This window comes from Lepidochelys olivacea, assembly GCF_965140295.1.
Source record: "Lepidochelys olivacea isolate rLepOli2 genome assembly, chromosome: 20".
Taxonomy (NCBI): domain Eukaryota; kingdom Metazoa; phylum Chordata; order Testudines; family Cheloniidae; genus Lepidochelys; species Lepidochelys olivacea.
This window is the reverse complement of record NC_140430.1, coordinates 8,710,923-8,730,729: the sequence shown is the minus strand read 5'-3', so window position 1 is coordinate 8,730,729 and position 19,807 is coordinate 8,710,923. Positions and strand designations below refer to the sequence as shown.

At 67.7% G+C, this 19,807-nt stretch overlaps 1 protein-coding gene across 1 annotated transcript in view; it reads right to left on the bottom strand.

Annotated features, from left to right (window-relative positions):
* NOTCH3 (notch receptor 3) overlaps positions 1-19,807 on the bottom strand; it is a 45,006-nt gene that overhangs the window by 3,174 nt on the left and 22,025 nt on the right. Inside the window, exons 9-33 of the mRNA XM_084610487.1 lie at positions 18,698-18,811; positions 16,066-16,179; positions 15,182-15,415; positions 14,546-14,656; positions 14,040-14,232; positions 12,486-12,631; positions 12,293-12,406; positions 11,759-11,878; positions 11,526-11,678; positions 10,666-10,894; positions 9,647-9,848; positions 9,117-9,270; positions 7,760-7,944; positions 7,145-7,277; positions 6,656-6,907; positions 6,271-6,383; positions 4,661-5,190; positions 3,710-4,030; positions 2,691-2,839; positions 2,294-2,516; positions 1,908-1,992; positions 1,525-1,687; positions 991-1,295; positions 501-648; positions 29-126 (exon numbers count right to left, since the gene is read on the bottom strand). Coding sequence (XP_084466613.1) covers positions 29-126; positions 501-648; positions 991-1,295; positions 1,525-1,687; positions 1,908-1,992; positions 2,294-2,516; positions 2,691-2,839; positions 3,710-4,030; positions 4,661-5,190; positions 6,271-6,383; positions 6,656-6,907; positions 7,145-7,277; positions 7,760-7,944; positions 9,117-9,270; positions 9,647-9,848; positions 10,666-10,894; positions 11,526-11,678; positions 11,759-11,878; positions 12,293-12,406; positions 12,486-12,631; positions 14,040-14,232; positions 14,546-14,656; positions 15,182-15,415; positions 16,066-16,179; positions 18,698-18,811 — 4,589 coding nt within the window. The remainder of the gene's footprint in view (positions 1-28; positions 127-500; positions 649-990; positions 1,296-1,524; positions 1,688-1,907; positions 1,993-2,293; positions 2,517-2,690; positions 2,840-3,709; positions 4,031-4,660; positions 5,191-6,270; positions 6,384-6,655; positions 6,908-7,144; positions 7,278-7,759; positions 7,945-9,116; positions 9,271-9,646; positions 9,849-10,665; positions 10,895-11,525; positions 11,679-11,758; positions 11,879-12,292; positions 12,407-12,485; positions 12,632-14,039; positions 14,233-14,545; positions 14,657-15,181; positions 15,416-16,065; positions 16,180-18,697; positions 18,812-19,807) is intronic.

Below are 19,807 nucleotides of genomic sequence, written 5' to 3'. Positions count from 1 at the left end.
TGGCCTGCCCATCCCGCCTGCCGCTCACCTTGCTGTCCTGCATGTCCTTGTTGGCGCCGTTCTTCAGCAGCGCGATCGTAGCCTCCACATTGTTCACGGCCGCGGCCCAGTGCAGCGCAGATTTACCTGGGGGAGCCAAGCCATGAGGGGGGGCACTCTGCTGGTCTACCCCCCACCCGCTGCTCCTCAGTCCCAACCCACAGCCCTGCTAGCCCAGCCCTGGGCTCCCCTGCTCCCACCACAGCTCTGCCGTTGCCCCTCAATCCCAACCCACAGTCCCCTGCTAGCTCAGCTACGAGCTCCTCCTCCCTGCACAGCCCCTCCCAAATCCTCACGGGTTGGCAGTGCTCCCCCATGTCACCAAGCCCCCACAGTGGGCTCATGCTGGGCGTGGAAGGGTGGAGAGCTGAGCCCCGATACCCACAGCCAGACCCTTCCCCAGGGCAAGCTGGGGGCGGGCCTCAGTGGAGACCCCCCGATGGGGGGAAGCCGCCCGATACCTAGCTCATCCACGGCATTGACGTCTGCGTGGCAGGCAATGAGCTCCTCCACCATCCCCTCCACGGCCAGCCGGGCGGCCAGGATCAGTGCCGTGGAGCCATCCACCATGCGGGCGTCCAGGTCCGTGGAGCGGTTCCGGATCAGGATCTGCCAGGCAGGGCAGGTGTGAGATGGGAATACAGAAGAGCTGCACCTGGGGAAACCCTGCTTAGCCCAGCTCTCCCAGCATGGGCACAGCCAGGAGCCCTCGGAGCCCTCCCAGTGTGGGTAGAGGGGGAGCTCTCCAGGGAGTTGTTCTGGCAAGGGCAGAGTGCCCAGGGGCTTGGCCCAGGATGGGGGGGGCCTCCAGTAAAAGATGACTGCGTGGGGGAGCTCTGGGGTGGAGAGAGAGCAACTGGGGCGCGTCCCAGGTGGTGAGGGAAAGCAGGAGCTCACCTGGAAGACGCTCTGGGCGTCGGCACCACGGGGTGGGGGTGGGGGGTGTCTCACCTGGAAGACGCCCTGGGCGTCGGCGGTCACCGCAGCGTGCAGCGGTGTGCGGCCCGTGTTGTCCTGGGCGTTGGTGTCAGCACCGGCGTCCAGCAAGCGCTTGGCGGCGTCGGCCCGGGCATAGCGGGCAGCCAAATGCAGCGCGGTCTCACCTGTACGGTCGGTCTGGGCGCTCAGGTTGGCGCCCTGGCAGATGAGGTCCGAGATGATGTTGGCTGAGGAGTCGTCGGCCTCATCCTCCTCAGCCAGGTCGGTCTCCACACCGCCCCCGCAGAACGAGGCCAGCATGAGCGGAGTGAAGCCGTCTGCAAGGAGAGCCACCACCAAGGGGTTAACTGGGAGCTGCCCCAGGGCTCCAGCATGAGAGACCACAACTCCCAGCATGCAGTGTGGCTGAACTGGGCTGTGATGCATGCTGGGACGTGTGGTCAGCTGCATAGGCAGGGGAGCCTTTCCTCTGCCCACTTCTCCCAGCGTGTCTGCACTGCATGCTGGGAGCTGTAGTCCCTGAGATGGAGCCAGGCCCCCCCTTACCTGGCCCCCTGACGTTGACATCCATGCAGTCGGTGTCGAACTCGCCCTGGGGTGGCGTCAGGGCCATGGATGGCGGCATGCGGATGTCAGCGGCCACCAGGTGATGCTGTGTCCACTGGCGGCAGTCCACAGGGTCCTCCGAGTCCCCGCCCGGCTCCTCCACCTCGGGGGAGAGCACAACCAATCATGGAGCTGGTAGATCCTGCCCCAGCCCTGCTAGGGACTCCCGTTCCCTGCCCAACACCGCCCCCCCCGGCACATCACTGTGCCCCACACCCCTCCTCCCCCGCATCACCGAGCCATCACCCATCCCCCCCCAGCACCCATCACCCATCCCGCCCCCAGCAAGCCGGGGCTCACTGCTGGTCCATAGGTGTTGGTACCTTGAGTCTCTTGGCCTCCGGGCACTCTGCATCCATCCAGTCATCTGAGTGTTCCCCCATCAGGCTTTCCCCCTTGCTGATGTTCCTAGAGGGAAGCCAAGAGCTTAGACCCCAGCCCCTGCCGCGCAGCCCCTGGCCACCGCCCCACCCACCCAGGGCTTCAGGAGGCCACTCCTAGGACATCCCCCACTGCACAAGGCACTGGGCAGCCGCGGGGTGTGCAGGCAGAGACAGTCTGCACACTGCCCCCCTGGTGGTGGCGGTCAGGGGAGGACAGGGGGGTCCTGCAGCAGGTAAAAGCCCCCATACTGCTGCAGCGAGCGGGGATCCAGGCCTGGGTGTGGGGAGCAGGCTGTGGGCTTGGCCCCCGAGGGCAGGTCCCGTACTTCATGCCCAAGGCGTCCTGGCCCACGGGCTCCCGCCGGTTCTTGTTGCTGTTCTCCTTCTTCAGGCTGAAGCCCTCTGGGAACCAGAGCGTGCTGTGCTCCCGCTTCCGCCGTGCCACCAGCACCCCCAGCACCAGGATCACCAGCAGGATCACGGCCGCTGCCACCACCACCAGGGGCACCAGGGGCACGGAGTCCGGGGGCTTCGGCTGCAGCTTGTCACCTGCAGGAGTGGATGGGGGTCAGACCCTGCCTCTTGAGACCCCGCCCCCACTCACCCCACCCCTCCCACTCACTCCGTCCCCTCCCAATACTCCGCTCCCTTTCACTCACCCCACCCCGCCTCTCACCCTGCCCTCAAACTCCACCCCCTAGCCCCGGCCCCACCTGCACTCACTGTGCACAGCCTTGATGGGGTAGGGGAACTCCAGGCGCTCGACAGCGGCCAGCGCAGCCAGGTAGTCGGCCGCGCTGCGCGCGTCGGGGAAGCACTTGTCTGAGGCCTGGAAGCAGAGGCGGTTGTCGATCTCCAGGGTGACCACGGAGCTGGGGCAGGGAAGGGGACAGTTACCAGTGGCCTCACCCACGGTGGCACCGAGCCCCAGACTGTAGGGGAGCCTGAGCACCCCTTGCCCCACACGGAGTCCTGGGGCAGGGCTGGCTCAGCACCCCCTGCAGCAAGGGCTGTGCATGTCCCAGAGCAGGCATGGCCCAGGCAGCGGGACCTCGGTTCCGTGGACCACATGGTCGCTGCCAGGCTGGCAGCAGCTGTTTAGCACCGTTGTGCAGGCCCCGTCCCGACCTGCTCCCATCTGGGCCCCAGGGCCGGGCAGGAGGCAAGGCCCTTGGATGCTGCCCCCAGGGCCCTTGCTGCCGTCCAAGAGCACAGGGAGCGGGTAACAGGAACCAGCTGAGCCACCCCAGTCCCCGCATCAGAGCGGGCGGCGACCCAGATTGCTGATTGAAAGCAGCTGTGTGGCACCTCTGTGTCCTGGTGCCAGTCAACAGACAACTTCCTAGTGTCTGCCCCAGGACTGGCCCCCTTCACTGGCACTGGCCCCCTACCCCCAGTGCCAGCCCCACAAAGTGCTAACCTGCCCCACCCTGGCACCAGCCTCCTGTACCAGCCCCCTAAAGGCCAGGATCCCAGCCCCTTGGCTCCCCCCCCCCCCCGCCATCTCCCCCGTGGCTCATGAGGCTGTCTCTCTCCCCCACCCCCTGGCTGCAGCCCACATCTCCCCCCTCACCCCAGCTGCGGCCCACAGGACCACGTCTCCCCCTGAATCCCCCTGGCTGTGGCCCCCAGGGCTGTGGCCCCCACACACCCCCTGGCTGTGGCCCACATCTCCCCCGCCCCACTCCCTGAGGCTGTGTCTCCCCCCACTCCCCATGGGGCCGCGCCGGCCCGCAGCTTACCCGATGACCTCCCGGCCCAGCTCCCGGCGGTGCAGGCGGCTGGGCCGGTAGAAGGGCTCGATCATGTAGTTGCCGTCCCTGTCAAGGCGGAAGCGCAGCGAGGTGCGCAGGATGGCGCTCAGCTTCTGCAGGAAGGTGGTGCTGGTCCTGCGCAGCTCGTCGGGGGGCAGCAGCACGGTGATGACCAGCACACCGCTGGCCAGGTGCTCCGGCATCTCACGGGCGCAGTCCAGCCCGTCCCAGCCGCATTCCTCGTGGTTGCAGCCCTGGTCGCACTGCCCGTCGGCAAAGTGGTCCGAGCAGTACTTCTCATACACGGGGCTTGGGGAGGGGAGGGGGGCCATGGTCAGCGCACAGCCCCACCCAGCCCTGCCCCACCCAGCCCCCAGCCCTACCCCGTTCTGGCCAGTCCCCCTCCGCCCTGTTGGGCACTCCAGGACACCTGGGGTCACTGGGCTCCTGCAGCAGAGACTGCCTCACACAGTGAGAAATATCCTGGACATGGCTCCAGTGCCCACAGCCATCTTTGGCCAGCGGTGAGATGTAGCTACCACAGCCCCCGTGCTCCACCCCAGAGTCAGGTGAGGGGTCCCTGTATAAACACCCTCCGCGCCCCACTCCAGAGGTGCCTGCACCTCAGCTGGGTGAGGGGTCCCTGTATAAATAGTCCCCGCCCCACCCCCAGAGGGGGGCGCATCTCAGCGCCAGGCAAGGGGTCCCTGTATGAACAGCTCCTGTGCCCCACCTGGGCAAGCACCGGGGTTAAAGGCTCGTCCCTGGCAAACGCCATGCGGGGGCACTGGAGTCAGCACTGACCTCGGGGGGGAGGGCACCCCCTACGGCACAGCGCCCCCCTGGGGCAAGTGCACACTCTGAAGGGAAAGCGCCCGCTGTAGAGCGCCCCCCCGGGGGGCAGCGCCTCCCCATCCCCCGGCCCGGCGCCCTCCTTACTTGCAGCTGCGCTCACGGCTCTTGCAGTCGAAGTTGTCGTAGAGGCACGCGGCCGTGTTGCAGGCCTCGTCGCACCGGCTGTTGTTGAACAACTGCCAGCACTGGGGCTCCTCGCACTGCTGCCAGGGGTCGCCCACCAGCAGGGAGCAGTCGCCCCCATCCCACGTGCAGGCGGGGCTGTTGCATTCCTTGTCGCAGTAGGAATCTCCGGCCTTGGCATCGCACCCCTCCTGCAGGCACAGCAGCTCCAGGGGGTGCTGGGGCTTCTGCTCGCAGCGCAGGCCGGAGAAGCCGCTGGGGCAGAGGCACTGGAAGTGGGGAGGCCGGGACATCTCTAGGCAGGTGCCCCCGCTGAGGCAGGGCGCGCTGGTGCAGCTGCTGTTAGCCCGCAGGCGGCAGTCGGAGCCAGCGAAGCCCGGCAGGCAGGAGCAGCGAGCGCCCAGCGCTGTGTGCTGGCAGCTGCCCCCGTTGAAGCAGGCGAGCTCCCGACACGACAGCACGCTTCGCTCGCAGGTGGGCCCGGAATAGTTCTGGGAAGGGGCAGGAAAGAGGGTGAGAGAGATGGCACTGGGACCAGGCCGTGGGCCAGAACCACCTCCCCCTTGCCCAGCAGCGTTGGGACCCGGACCAGAACCAACCCAGAACTAGGATCACCCCATCCAGCCACACCAGGACCCAGACCAGAATGGGCCCCTCCACGTGGCGTGTATGTCACAGGCCGGAAGTAAGCCATGGATGACAGAGCAGAGCAGCTAGACCCACGGCGCAGCTCCACTGCAAATGGCCCATGACGGAGAACCCAGCTCAGGCCCTTGCTGGCCCATTCCAGCGGCTGTTTCCAGTCTGAACGTGTCCAGCTTCAGCTCCCAGCCGCTACATCCCATCACATCGCACCTCAGTCGCTAGGCCCAGGAGCCCAGCCTGGGCTCCGCTCCCCTGGCCCCTTCCCTTTGGGACACTGAACAGCTCGAGCTCCTTGCTCTTCGGATCCTTCCACCATTCTCGGGGCTCCCCTCTGACCCTCACCAATGGACCAGCATCCCTGCACTGTGGGACCAGCACTGGGCACAGGAGTCCAGTAGCCGCTACACCAGTGCCAGGTACGAGGTAAGAGAACCTCTCTATGCTCGTCTGGGCATCCCAGGATTGTGTTAGCTCCTTTGGCCACAGCGTTGCACTGGGCACTCATGTTCAGCCGATTATCCACCCCCCAGGTGCCATGGGACCCCTCCCCCCAAGTGTCATGGCAACCCTCCCCCAGCACCCTCACCCCAGGTGCCATGGGACCCCTCCAAGTAACATGGGAACTCTCCCCCACCCCATCTCAAGTGCCATGGAAACCCTCCCCCCACAGCAGGACCAGCCTGCTCCCCCAGGGCACCAGGAACACCACCTAAACCCTTCCCCGCAGCACCAGAACCAAGATGTCCCTTTTCAGGTCAGAGCCCATCCTGCAGCTCCAGGACTGGAATGGTGGAGCAGGCCCCCAGCACCCCCCCACAGCCCCATTCCCTCTGGGCCTGGAAGACTGCAGGCTGTGCACGGCCAGGGGGAGGCCCCCAGCTGGCCTGAGCCCAGCCCCCTGCCCTTTCCCACAAGGGGGCACTCACCGGGGGGCAGCGGCAGGTGTAGCCCAGCGGCGTGTTCGCTGTCAGCCTGCACTGGCCACCGTTCTGGCAGGGCTGAGCCTCGCACGTATTCACGATGTTCTGGCAGCGCCGGCCTGGCCGGGGGGTGGACAGGGATGGGTCACGAAGAGTCTAGGGAGAGGGGAGCTGCCCCCGCACCCTGCCTCCTGCACTGCTCCTAGCACAGCCACCTTCCCACGGCTCAGCCCCTCATGGGTGCACAGACCCCCAGCCTAGAGAGCCTCCCCCGCCCCCCAGGGATTTCCCCTGCTCCCACCCGGCACTGAGTGCAGCCATTGACATGCACCCCAGCGCCCCCGGGAAAAACACCCCTGGGATGGGTGTAGCCCCCCCCCGGCACACTCACCCGTGTAGCCCGGCTTGCACAGGCACTGGAAGTCGTTGGCGCCCTGCACGCAGTCCAGCGTGCGCTGGGGCAGGCAGGGCTTGGCCAGGCACTCGTTGATGTCGCCCTCGCAGCGCTCACCCGTGTAGCCCGGGGGGCAGTTGCAGCGGTAGCCACCCACCCGGTCCACGCACGTCCCGTTGTTCAAGCACTTGGGCGCCCGGCTGCCAGGGCTCGTGGCACAGTCGTCCTCGTTGATCTCGCACAGGACACCTGGGGATTGGGTGGGGGGCAGAGACCTTGCAGCCCCCGTCGTAACCAAAGCATCCCAACCACCCCATCCTGTGGGGATCTGGCCTCCCAAGGAAACCAGGCCCCATCCCCCAACCTGAGCTCCCCGCCCCACAAGTACCCCCACTCCTGGGAGTAACCAGAGCCACCCCTTGCCCCAGTAACCTGCCTCCCATTGCCCCCCCACGGTGCCCAGCCACTAGCCCAGCTTGGCCTTACCCAGGGTTCCCGGCGGGCAGGAGCAGATGTAGCGCCCAATGAGGTCAATGCAGGAGCCCCCGTTCTGACAGGGGTGGGACTGGCACTCGTCTATGTCATACTCGCAGTTCTTGCCCTCGAACCCCGGTGGGCACTGTAGGGACAGACAGACACAGCTCAGTCAGGGCCCTGGGCCTCAGTTCCTCTCCTGAGGGCCCCACCCCAGGGCTGCCCAGCCCCTCGGCTCAACCTCCTCCAGCCATCACCAACCCCTCTCCGCTGCTGTGCGGGGTCATGGAGCACCATGGCGGGGAGGAGAAGGACCCCACCGTACAGACTGTCAACGACAGCCAGGGAGAGAACCCAGGAGTCCTGGCTCCCAGGCCCCCATTCCAACCACCTGACCCCACTGCACTTTCAGAGCTCAGAACAGAACCCAGGAATCCCTGGCTCATGCTCAGACCAGTCTCGGCTGCCCTGCTCCAAGGTAAGCCTGTCTGAATGTGCCTCGCTCAGTATCCCCTTGGCCCAGCCGTCCTCGTGGGGGCACAACGCCTGCGGCTCCCCAGCAGCCTGGCGAGCGCCGGTTGGCAGCGCCTGGAGCTCCTCCATGCAGCCCCCCTCCCTGGGGCTCACCTCACAGTCGTAGCTGCCTATGAAGCTGTGGCAGGAGGCACCGTGCTGGCAGGGGTTGGGCTGGCAGGGGTCGGCCTCACTCTCACAGTAGCTGCCCGTGTAGCCTTCCTTGCAGAGGCAGGAGTGGGTGTTGCCAGCATCGACGCACTGGCCCCGGTAGTGACACACCTGTTCCTTGGAGACCCCTGCCCCCAACAGACAGACAGAGACTGTGATGCCTTGTGCCCGGCCCACAGCCCCAGCACAGCCCCGACAGGGGAAAACCATGGCACAGAGTGGACAGGGACTCTGGCGGTCAGCCCCCCTGCTCTAACCACTAGACCACCCTCCCCTCCCCGAGCTGGGGATAGAACCCAGGAGTCCTGACTCCCAGCTCCCCCTGCTCTAACCACTAGACCCCTCTTCCCTCCCAGAGCTGGGGAAAGAACCCAGGAGTCCTGACTCCCAGCTCCCCCTGCTCTAACCACTAGACCCCTCTTCCCTCCCCGAGCTGGGGATAGAACCCAGGAGTCCTGACTCCCAGCTCCCCCTGCTCTAACCACTAGACCCCTCTTCCCTCCCCGAGCTGGGGATAGAACCCAGGAGTCCTGACTCCCAGCTCCCCCTGCTCTAACCACTAGACCCCTCTTCCCTCCCAGAGCTGGGGAAAGAACCCAGGAGTCCTGACTCCCAGCTCCCCCTGCTCTAACCACTAGACCCCTCTTCCCTCCCAGAGCTGGGGAAAGAACCCAGGAGTCCTGACTCCCAGCTCCCCCTGCTCTAACCACTAGACCCCTCTTCCCTCCCAGAGCTGGGGATAGAACCCAGGAGTCCTGACTCCCAGCTCCCCCTGCTCTAACCACTAGACCCCTCTTCCCTCCCCGAGCTGGGGATAGAACCCAGGAGTCCTGACTCCCAGCTCCCCCTGCTCTAACCACTAGACCCCTCTTCCCTCCCCGAGCTGGGGATAGAACCCAGGAGTCCTGACTCCCAGCTCCCCCTGCTCTAACCACTAGACCCCTCTTCCCTCCCAGAGCTGGGGATAGAACCCAGGAGTCCTGACTCCCAGCTCCCCCTGCTCTAACCACTAGACCCCTCTTCCCTCCCCGAGCTGGGGATAGCTGTAGGGGTACCAACAGCATTGCTAGAGCAGGTGTGGCTGGGACAGCAGGGTCCAGTGGGGGCAGGGCAGGGCCCAGGCTATACTTCAGCTGACAGCTCCACCCAAAGCTGCCCAATGGCCCCCAACTCCCCCCCATCTTTCGAGGGCACTGGAGACCCAGATCCCTGAGCAAGGGCAGCTCCGCTAAGGGCAGACCCCTCCCAGCCCAGCCTGGCAGGGACCAGCGGGGGTCAGTCCTGCCCAGGGTGCCCTCACCCCGATGAGCTGCCGCCACCTCGCAGGAGACATTGGGAATGTCACAGTAGCGGCCGGTCCAGCCCCCTGGACAGTCACAGGTCAGGGCCGTGCCCGTCTGCACGCAGCGGCCCCCGTTCTGGCAGGGCGAGCGCCTGCACCAGTCCACCACGTTCTGCAAGGAAAGGGGAGTTAGGGGACAATGTACTCTTGGGGGACGCAACCCGGGGAACCAATATAGCCTTGGCTGGGCTCCGGCAATGCCAGGTCCCTGCGCCCCACCACACTGAGGTGTTGGATTCCCCCCCGCCCCTGAGGCCAGGCCCCTGGCACCTGCCTCCCACCCCTCACCGTACTTGGGTTTGGATTTCTCCCCTCCCCTGTGGCCAGGCCCCTACCCCCACCGCAGTGGGATGTTGGATTCTCCCCCCTCCCTGAGGCCAGGCTCCCCCCAGAATGCCAGGCCTCATGTTCACCCTCCCCAGATGCTGGGACTTTGTGTCCTTGCCCCTGTCTGCCGAGCCACCATCCATCCCTGGGGCAGGGCTCACCTGGCACTGGGCACCGGTGTAGCCCTGGGGACAGGTGCAGCGGTAGGACTCCACGCCATCCAGGCAGGTGCCCCCGTTCAGGCAGGGCTGGGACTGGCACTCATCGATCTCGTGCTGGCAGTGGGTGCCCGTGAAGCCCGCACGGCAGCGGCAGGTGTAGGAGTTCACCCCGTCCAGGCAGGTGCCGCCATTGAAGCAGGAACTGCAGGGCCACAGGCATAGTTAGCTCGATGCCCCGTTCACCACCCATCAGTACAACCCTTGCCCCCCCAGCACCGGCCCTATGCCCCCACAACCACCCCCACCCCACCGCCCTGCCCTGGCACCACTCTCTCAAGAGATGAAGCAGATAGGGGTCCTCTGGGGACAGGGAGATGAGGACTGGGGAGGCTCCCCGATGGGGGCCTGGGGCTCACCTGTCGGTGCACTCCTGCACGTTGGGCTCGCAGTGCAGGCCGGCCCAGCCCGGGGGATGGGGGGGATCCCCAGGCGGGGGGCTCACCTGTCGGTGCACTCCTGCACGTTGTGCTCGCAGTGCAGGCCGGCCCAGCCCGGGGGACGGGGGGGATCCCCAGGCGGGGGGCTCACCTGTCGGTGCACTCCTGCACGTTGTGCTCGCAGTGCAGGCCGGCCCAGCCCGGGGGACGGGGGGGATCCCCAGGCGGGGGGCTCACCTGTCGGTGCACTCCTGCACGTTGTGCTCGCAGTGCAGGCCGGCCCAGCCCGGGGGACGGGGGGATCCCCAGGCGGGGGGCTCACCTGTCGGTGCACTCCTGCACGTTGTGCTCGCAGTGCAGGCCGGCCCAGCCCGGGGGACGGGGGGGATCCCCAGGCGGGGGGCTCACCTGTCGGTGCACTCCTGCACGTTGTGCTCGCAGTGCAGGCCGGCCCAGCCCGGGGGACGGGGGGGGATCCCCAGGCGGGGGGCTCACCTGTCGGTGCACTCCTGCACGTTGTGCTCGCAGTGCAGGCCGGCCCAGCCCGGGGGACGGGGGGGGATCCCCAGGCGGGGGGCTCACCTGTCGGTGCACTCCTGCACGTTGTGCTCGCAGTGCAGGCCGGCCCAGCCCGGGGCACAGCTGCAGGTGAAGCTGTTGACGTAGTCAGTGCAAGTGGCACCGTTGCGGCAGGGGCTGCTCAGGCACTCGTTGGTCTCGCTGGCACAGCGCGGGCCCGTGAAGCCTGGCAGGCAGGTGCACAAGAAGGAGCTGATGCCGTCCTGGCACGATCCACCATTGAGGCAGGGGTCTGCGGGCAGGTAAGTGGCAGGGTCACCAGGGGGTGTGTGTGTAGGACTGGCGGGGGAGGCCTGCAGCAGGGTCAGAAGGGGCCAGAGGAGCTCAGCCACTCTATGGCCTCCCCTTCTCCCCCCCGCCCCAGGCAATCAGGGCAGGCACCCCCAGGGAGAGATTCACCCTCACATCCCGGTCCTTCCCAGAGCCCTTCCCCCACTCACTCAGCCAGCCAGCCCCCTCTGGGGAGGGAGCTGTGGCTGTTCCCCAGCCCCACAGCCCTGCTGCCCAGCTGCTCGGGTGGGAGGGGAAGGAGAACCCAGCATGAGCAGGCTGGGCAGGCTCAGAGGCAGCCCTCGGGAAGAGCTTGTCCAGGACAGCTTCAGCTCAGCCCAGGGGAATGGCAGGACGATGGGACAGCCAGGACTCGGTGGGAAACCTCCAATTAACAGCACCTCCTGACAGCACCCCAGTAGCACGCTGGGGTACTGGGTAAGCAGGGAATGCGAGGGGAGAGCACCCCCTGCTGAGCGCCCTCCACCCACAGGGCTGGGGTCCTGCACTGTGCCCTGGCTGGGCTGTGGGGTGGCTGAGCCAAGCGAGCTGGGGTGCAGTACCCCGACGAGCGCGCGTGAACCCGGACTCACTGGGGGCACAGTCGTCAATGTCCGTCTCACAGTTGGTGCCTGTGTACCCTGGCCGGCAGGCGCAGCTGTACCCGCCATGCAGGTTGGTGCAGGTGCCCCGGTTCCGGCAGGGGGTCCGGTCACACTCGTTGACATCCACGTGGCACCTCTGACCTGGCGGGGAGGGAAAGGGCACAGGTCAGAGCAGGCAGGGCAGGGAGGCCATGGGGGAGGAGTGGGCGGAGGGACGGTACCTTGCCAGCCTGGGGGACAGCTGCAAGTGAAGCCCTCGTAGTCGGGCGTGTGGTCGCAGACCCCCCCGTTCTCACAGGGGTTAGGGGAGCAGGGTGTCAGCACGTTCTCACAGTTGCGGCCTGCAGGCAGAAGGGAGCGATGGTGAGAGCAGCTCCGACTCTCGGGCCCAGAGTCCACATGAGGCTCCTGCCCTGGCCACAGGCCTTGCCCAACAAAGGAACTGCCCTGCCATGAGTCCCAGAACCACAGGGACCCCCCCCCACACACACACACACCCCAGAACCACCAGGACCCCACCACACCCCAGCAAACCTCCCAGAACCACGGGGACCCCCCCAGTCCCAGCACACCTCCCAGAACCACAGGCACCCCCCCACACCCCCTCGCTCCACCTGGGCTGGCGCCTCCCTCAACTACAGGAACTCCCCACCCCCGAGAACCACAGGGACCCCCCACCCCTCCAGGCTCCCAGAAACAGGCCCTCTCCACTTAGCCTGGGCGCCCTGTTCTCCCCACAGTGGGCACAGCCCCACCTGTGTAGGGCAGGTCACAGAGGCAGGAGTAGCTGGCGATGGCGTCGATGCAGGTGCCCTTGTTGAGGCAGGGGCTGGAGACGCAGTCATTGATGTTTGTTTGGCAGTAGGTCCCTGGGAGAGAGACAGAGGGTCAGTGGGGGGTGGGTGGGGAGGGGGATAGGCGGGGAAGGGTGGATGCGGGAACATGTACCCTGGAAGCCCTCCTTGCACTTGCAGCGGTAGCCGTTGACGTAGTCGGTGCAGGTGCCCCCAGACTGGCAGGGGTTGGACTCGCACTCGTTCTTGTTCAGGTCGCAGTTGGTGCCGGCCCAGCCCGGCTCGCACTCGCACTTGTACCTGCGGGGGAGGGGGCGTCACTGCAGGCCCTGCCCCAAGGGGACGCCCCCCTGTGCCCCCAGGGCTCTCTGGGGAACTGGCAGCACACAGCAAGCACTGGGATGGGGCCGCTGGGTCCAGGGGCTCCCTCTGGCAAGGCGGACAAGTGCAGCACTATGGCAGGGGGCAGATGCAGGCAGGGCGGGGCGGGGGCAGGGCAGGGCGAGGTGGGGGCAGGATAGGGCGGGGCGGGGCAGGGCGGGCAGATGCAGGCAGGTGGGGTGGGGGCAGGGGGCGGAGGACGCAGGCAGGGCAGGGTGGGGGTAGGGCAGGGCAGGTCGCGGTGGGGGCAGGGTGGGCGGATGGAGGCTGGGTGGGGTGGGGCGTGGTGTGGCGTGGCGGATAAAGGGCAGGGCGGGGCAGGGCAGGGGGTGGCGGATGCAAGCAGTGCGGGGTGTGGGTAGGGCATGACAGAACAGGTTGGGGCAGGGCCAGGGGCGGCAGATGCAGGCAGGGCGGGGTGGGGGCAGGACTGGGCAAGGCAAGGGCAGGCCAGAGGGCGGCAGACGCAGGCAGGGCAGGTCGGGGCAGGACAAGGGCAGGGCGGGGGCAGCAGATGCAGGCAGGGCGGGGTGGGGGTAGGGCAGGTCGGGGCAGGGCAAGGGCAGAGTGGGTGGACGCAGACAGGGCAGCGTGGAGGTAGGGCAGGTCGGGGCAGAACAGGGGGTGGCAGATGCAGGCAGGGTGGGCTGGGGGTAGGGCAGGTCCGGGCAGGACAGGGGGTGGCGGACGCAGGCATGGCGGGAGGTGCGGGGGTAGGGCAGGTCCGGGCAGGACAGGGGGTGGCGGACGCAGGCATGGCGGGGGGGGGGGGGGCAGGGCGGGGCAGGACAGGGGGTGGACGCAGGCAGGGCGGGGTGGGGGGGTAGGGCAGGTCTGGGCAGGACAGGGGGTGGCGGACACAGGCAGGGCGGAGTGGGGGGGGGTAGGGCAGGTCGGGGCAGGACAGGGGGTGGCGGACGCAGGCATGGCGGGGGGGTGGGGGGATAGGGCAGCGCGGGGCAGGACAGGGGGTGGCGGACGCAGGCATGGCGGGGGGATGGGGGGAGGGCAGGTCGGGGCAGGACAGGGGGTGGCAGACGCAGGCAGGGCGGGGCGGTGGGGTAGGGCAGGTCCGGGCAGGACAGGGGCAGGACAGGGGGTGGCGGACGCAGGCAGGGCGTGGGGGGGTAGGGCAGGGCGGGGCAGGACAGAGGGTGGCGGACGCAGGCGGGGCGGGGCGGGGCGGGGGGGTAGGGCAGCGCGGGGCAGGACAGGGGCAGGGCGGGCATATGCAGGCGGGGCGGGGGGTAGGGCAGCGCGGGGCAGGGCGGGCATACGCAGGCGGGGCGGGGTAGAGACTGGGCGGGCGGCCGCAGCGCTCCCTCACCCGTTGATGTCGTCGCGGCAGGCTCCATGCACACAGGGGCTGCTGCTGCACTCGTCCACCTCAGAGTAGCAGTGGGGGCCGTGGAAACCCTCGGGGCAGAGGCAGGTGAAGGCGTTCTCCCCGTCCATGCAGGTGCCGCCATTCTGGCAGGGGCTGGACGCGCACTCGTCGATCTCCACGTTGCACAGGGGCCCTGTGAGGCACGCCCACTTGGCATGGGCACCCCGTATGGCTCGGCCCAGGACACTCCCTGGCCTAGCCCCCTCACACCCCCAGAGCCAGGGCCCCACCCCACGAAGCCAGGGTGACGGGGCCCAGCTCCCACCCCCCCCATCCACCCCCACAGAGCTAGGGCCCCGCCACCCCAGAGTTAGGCCCCACCCCTAACAGCTCCCCAGAGCCAGGCCCCCCCATCCCCATCCTCTGAGATTCAGGGTCACAGGACCCCACCCCACCCGCCCCCCAGAGCCACGGCTCCCTGGAGCGGGGCCCCGTCCCTGCCTCACCTGTGAAGCCAGGCTTGCAGATGCAGTCATAGCGGTTGATGCCGTCGCGGCAGACGCCGTAGTCGCAAGGGTTGCTGGCGCAGTCGTCGAAGTTCACCTCGCAATTCACACCTGGAGAGAGGGGCTGCCTTACATCCGCGCCAGCCAGCCACAGCACGCGGGAACCTCACCCCCATGGCGTGGCCAGCGCAGGGCATGTGGGCTGGGAGGGCAGGAACAGCGGATAGGGAGCTGAGGGGATCGTGTATTCCTGGGGACAGCACGTGCCCTAGGGCTAGGTGGGTGGGAGTGAGGAGAGCCAGGAGAGAGGGGGCAGCGGATGTGCCCTGGGACTGGGTGGCATGGTGTGTTCTGAGGCAGGGGTTGTCCATGTCCTAGGGTTGGGGGGATGGGAAGCCAGGGGACCCAGGGGAGGGAGGGGCCATGGACCGGGAGGGGGCTTGAGGGGGGCAGCATAGGCACATGGCGGAAAGTGTGCCCCTGGGGTGGGGAGGGAAGGGGCCGTGGACCCTGGGGATGCAGAGGAGGAGCACTGGGCACCCCTGAGGGTGGAGCGGGGCAGTGCCAGGGCCTGTGGGGATGGGGCGGGGCGGCAGACCCGGCCAGCGCGACGCAGGCCCCCAGCCCGGCCCCCACCTGAGGTGCCAGGAAGGCAGTTGCACTGGTACTTGTTGATGCGGTCGATGCATTTGCCCCCGTGCTGGCAGGGACTGCTGTGGCACTCATTGAGCTGGTTCTCGCAGCGGTAGCCGGTGTAGCCGGCAGCACAGGAGCAGGTGAAGCTGGCAATGCCGTCCAGGCAGGTGCCGTGGTGGCAGGGGTCGGGAGAGCAGTCATCAATGTTCTTCTCGCACAGCGTGCCCTCGAAGCCTGGGGGAGGGAGCAGGGGGTAGGGGGGCTTGGCTCTGACCCTCCTTGCGGGGCAGGGCCAGGTTTGAGTGACGCTGGGGTGGCCCAATTGCCCCACAGCCACATGGCATGTGGGTAGCGCCACCCCGCCTGTTAGGGAGGGGATGCCCAGGTGGGACAGACTCCAGCAGCTCTATTCTTGTCCCGTCTCCAGATGCCGGAGGGCTCTGGAGGGGGACAGCCCAGCCTCATGGAATGTGACCCCAGCCATGGTTCCCCAGTGCAGGCAACTGGCCCCACACGTTGCCAGACCTGGCCCTCCATCCTCCATGCTGTGAGGGGAGGGGGCTCCAGTGGGGTAAGGGGAGCCCCCCATAGAGTGTGGCTAGCAGGTGGGTTCCAGCCTTGGCACCATCTCCCCCTCCCTGGGCACCACGAATGCCTCTGTTTAATACAGACGTACCCCTGACCCCCTTATGGTTGGGGGTGCAGCTGCAGTGTCTTCCCCAGACTGCTGGGTGGGGGCCCTAGCCACGCCTGGGAATGGGGGTGGAATGGAGCACCGCTGCCCCTTGCTGATGGGAGGAACTATTGTGGCCCCTGTGGGACAAGCCGCCCAGCCTGTGCTGAGGCCACAGAGCACCCAGGCCTCAGCGGCAGCCCTCACTCACCCTCAGTACAGCGGCACTCATAGGCGTTGGGCCGGTCCACGCACTTGGCACCGTTCTGGCAGGGCGTGCTGGCGCACTCGTCAATGTCAATTTGGCACATGGAACCGGAGAAGCCTGGGCACAGAAAGGCAGGGGGCTCAAATGTGTGCCAGGGCCCTGCACTGCCTCCCCATGGAGTCCCCAGTCCCCACTGAGAGTGCTGGGACCGCCCCAGGGGCGGCACAACCTGGGGGGTGTTCCCTCAGCCGTGCTCTCAGACGCAGCCCTGGGACAGATGCTGGGGGCCGAGCGAGGGGGGGTCAGCCAGGCACATCTGGGGGTGAGTGCGGGGCAGCCCATTCTGTATCTGGGGGGCAGTGTGGAGGTGAGGGGCAGCCCCATATCAAGGAGCTACGAGGATGCCCTGTCATAGAATCATAGAATATCAGGGTTGGAAGGGACCTCAGGAGGTCATCTAGTCCAACCCCCTGCTCAAAACAGGACCAATCCCCAATTTTTGCCCCAGATCCCTAAATGGCCCCCTCAAGGATTGAACTCACAACCCTGGGTTTAGCAGGCCAAAGCTCAAACCACTGAGCTATCCCTCCCCTCCCAACTGTCGCCTGCAGTTCTGCGGTGGGGTGCAGCTTGGAGCAACTTCAGGCAAAGGCTCCAGGTCAGGGTTGGGCAACAGCAAGGGGCCAAGTGGACAAAGGGGCTCGGGGGCGGTGGGAGGGGGGGATGCCATGGAAGTAAGGGGGACAGGGATATGCTGTGGTCCGGGAGTAGGCCACAGTGGTGCAGGGAGCTGAGCTCCGAGTTGGGGGTACAGGCCCCGAGGATGGTGCAGGGTGCAGGGCCTGGGATAGGAGAGGAGCTATGGGGAGGGGTGCAGAGTCTGGGGGTGGGGCAGGAGAGGAGCTCTGGGATGGGACGCAGGGTCCAGGGGAGGGAGAAGAGAGGGACTCAGGGGCAGGGTGCAGGCTCTGGGGGTGGGGAGGGGAGCAGGGCTCCAGGATGGGGCACCGGGTCCAAGGGTGGGAGGGATAAGAGCTCCAGGACGGGGCACAGGCTCTGGGGGTGGGACTGGGTGCGAGCTTGGTGGATCTGCGAGCGAGCTGGATGGGGACATCCTGTCCCAGAGGCGGGTGCTCTGCAGGCCCATGGCACAGGCTCCCCACTGGGCCCGGCAATGGGGCAGGCCAGCTCCCCTCCCGTCCCCCTCGCCAGCGTCTGCCCCATATGTAAATTGGGTTCAGGGGGCTGTGTGCCAGCTGGGAAGCAGCCCCAGGAGAACAAAGGTGCCATTGTCCCCAGTCAACAGGGACAGCCCCAGCTTGGCTGTCCATCAGCCCTGCAAGAGGTGGCTTCCGGGGTGAAAGGAGCAGTGCAGGTATGGGGTGGAGAAGTGGGGAGAGGGGGTATTATGGTTCCCCAGTCAGAGCCCCCTCCCCTCCGCCCCACAGGCCCCCTGCTGCTGAGCCCGGCCTGCCCAGCCTGGGGCACTTCCAGAAGCCCGGCCCAGGGCACTTCCATGAGCCCAGCCAGGCCGCGCTGGGAGCTCTGTACCTGCCCCCAGCCCGTGGCCCCGGGACCCAGCCAGCCCGCGCTGGGAGCTCTGGGCCTGCCCCCAGCCCGTGGCCCCGGGACCCAGCCAGGCCGCACTGGGAGCTCTGTGCCTGCCCCCAGCCCATGGCCCTGGGACCCAGCCAGGCCGCGCTGGGAGCTCTGTGCCTGCCCCCAGCCCATGGCCCCGGGACTCAGCCAGGCCGCGCTGGGAGCTCTGTGCCTGCCCCCAGCCCGTGGCCCCGGGACTCAGCCAGGCCGCGCTGGGAGCTCTGGGCCTGCCCCCAGCCCGTGGCCCCGGGACTCAGCCAGGCCGCGCTGGGAGCTCTGTACCTGCCCCCAGCCCGTGGCCCCGGGACCCAGCCAGGCCGCGCTGGGAGCTCTGTACCTGCCCCCAGCCCGTGGCCCTGGGACCCAGCCAGGCCGCGCTGGGAGCTCTGGGCCTGCCCCCAGCCCGTGGCCCTGGGACCCAGCCAGGCCGCGCTGGGAGCTCTGGGCCTGCCCCCAGCCCATGGCCCCGGGATTCAGCCAGGCCGTGCTGGGAGCTCTGTACCTGCCCCCAGCCCCTGGCCCCGGGACCCAGCCAGGCCACGCTGGGGGCTCTGTACCTGCCCCCAGCCCGTGGCCCCGGGACTCAGCCAGGCCGCGCTGGGAGCTCTGGGCCTGCCCCCAGCCCATAGCCCCGGGACCCAGCCAGGCCGCGCTGGGAGCTCTGTACCTGCCCCCAGCCCGTGGCCCCGGGACCCAGCCAGGCCGCGCTGGGAGCTCTGTACCTGCCCCCAGCTCGTAGCCCCGGGACCCAGCCAGGCCGTGCTGGGAGCTCTGTGCCTGCCCCCAGCCCATGGCCCCGGGACCCAGCCAGGCCGCGCTGGGAGCTCTGGGCCTGCCCCCAGTCCCTGGCCCCGGGACTCAGCCAGGCCGCGCTGGGAATTCTGGGCCTGCCCCCAGCCCGTGGCCCCGGGACCCAGCCAGGCCGCGCTGGGAGCTCTGTACCTGCCCCCAGCCCATGGCCCCGGGACCCAGCCAGGCCGCGCTGGGAGCTCGGTCCCTGCCCCCAGCCCATGGCCCCAGGAGGAGCCAGACTCACCGGAGGGGCAGGTGCAGGTGAAGCCGTTGACCCCGTCCCGGCAGACCCCGCCGTTGACGCAGGGGTTGCTGTCACACTCGTCAACATTGATCTCACAGAACGTGCCGCTGAACCCTGCAGCCGGAACCCAGAGGCAGTGTTAGAGACGGGGCAGAGGCGGAAGACCTCCCTGGGGCAGGGGCAAGGCTGCATGCAGGGGCCATGTGGGGCAGGCAGCAGCATGTGGCGGGGGAGGTGGCAGGCTATGTGGAGGGAGCGCAGTGCCATGGGGCAGGGGAGGAAAGGAGGTGGCAAGCTCTGTGGGGGCAGGGCAGCACCATATGGCAGGGGAAGTGGCAGGCTGTGGGGCCGGGGTAGTGCCATGGGTAGGTGGCAGGCTATGTGGAGGGAGGGCAGTGCCATGGGGCAGGGGAGGCGAGGAAGTGGCAGGCTATGTGGAGGGAGGGCAGTGCCATGGAGCAGGGGAGGTGGGGTTGTGGCAGACTCTGGGAGGGCAAGGCACTGCCAGGGGAAGCAGCAGACTGTGTGGGGTTAGGGCTGCGCCATGGGGCAGAGAGGCTGTGGGGGGGTCTGGAGTAAGCCCATTACCAGAGGGGGTCCCATCACTAAGGCAGTGGGATCCCCCTACACAGGTGGGCAGACACTCTGCTCGAGGCTACAGCAGTGCGGACTCTTGTCCCCTGTGGGGTGTGACAGGAGAGGGCAGTGTTGGGGGGCAATGCATTTCTGGCGGGGGGGGGGGGAGAGGATCTGGGGCCGCAGACAACACAGATGGTATTTCATGCAGAGGTGAAACCCTCACCCAGAGCCCAGGCCAGTCAGTGGCAGAGCTGGAGAGAGAGAATTCCAGAGTCCTGGCTCCCAGGCCCCCTGCTCTACCCACTAGGCCCCACACCCCTCCCAGAGCTGGGGACAGAACCCAGGAGTCCTGACTCCCAATCCCCGCCCAGAGCTAGGAGAGCACCGATCCCTGCTCTATGCTCTGAGCTGAGCTCTGTGTGTGGCCCCCGGAGCGGCCAGGCGGTGGGCATGCGGAGTCTGTGGGTTGGTTTCGTGCCCATTCCCTGGTCCCCACATCCCTGGCGCAGGCATTGGGGCAGAGGCTCCTTC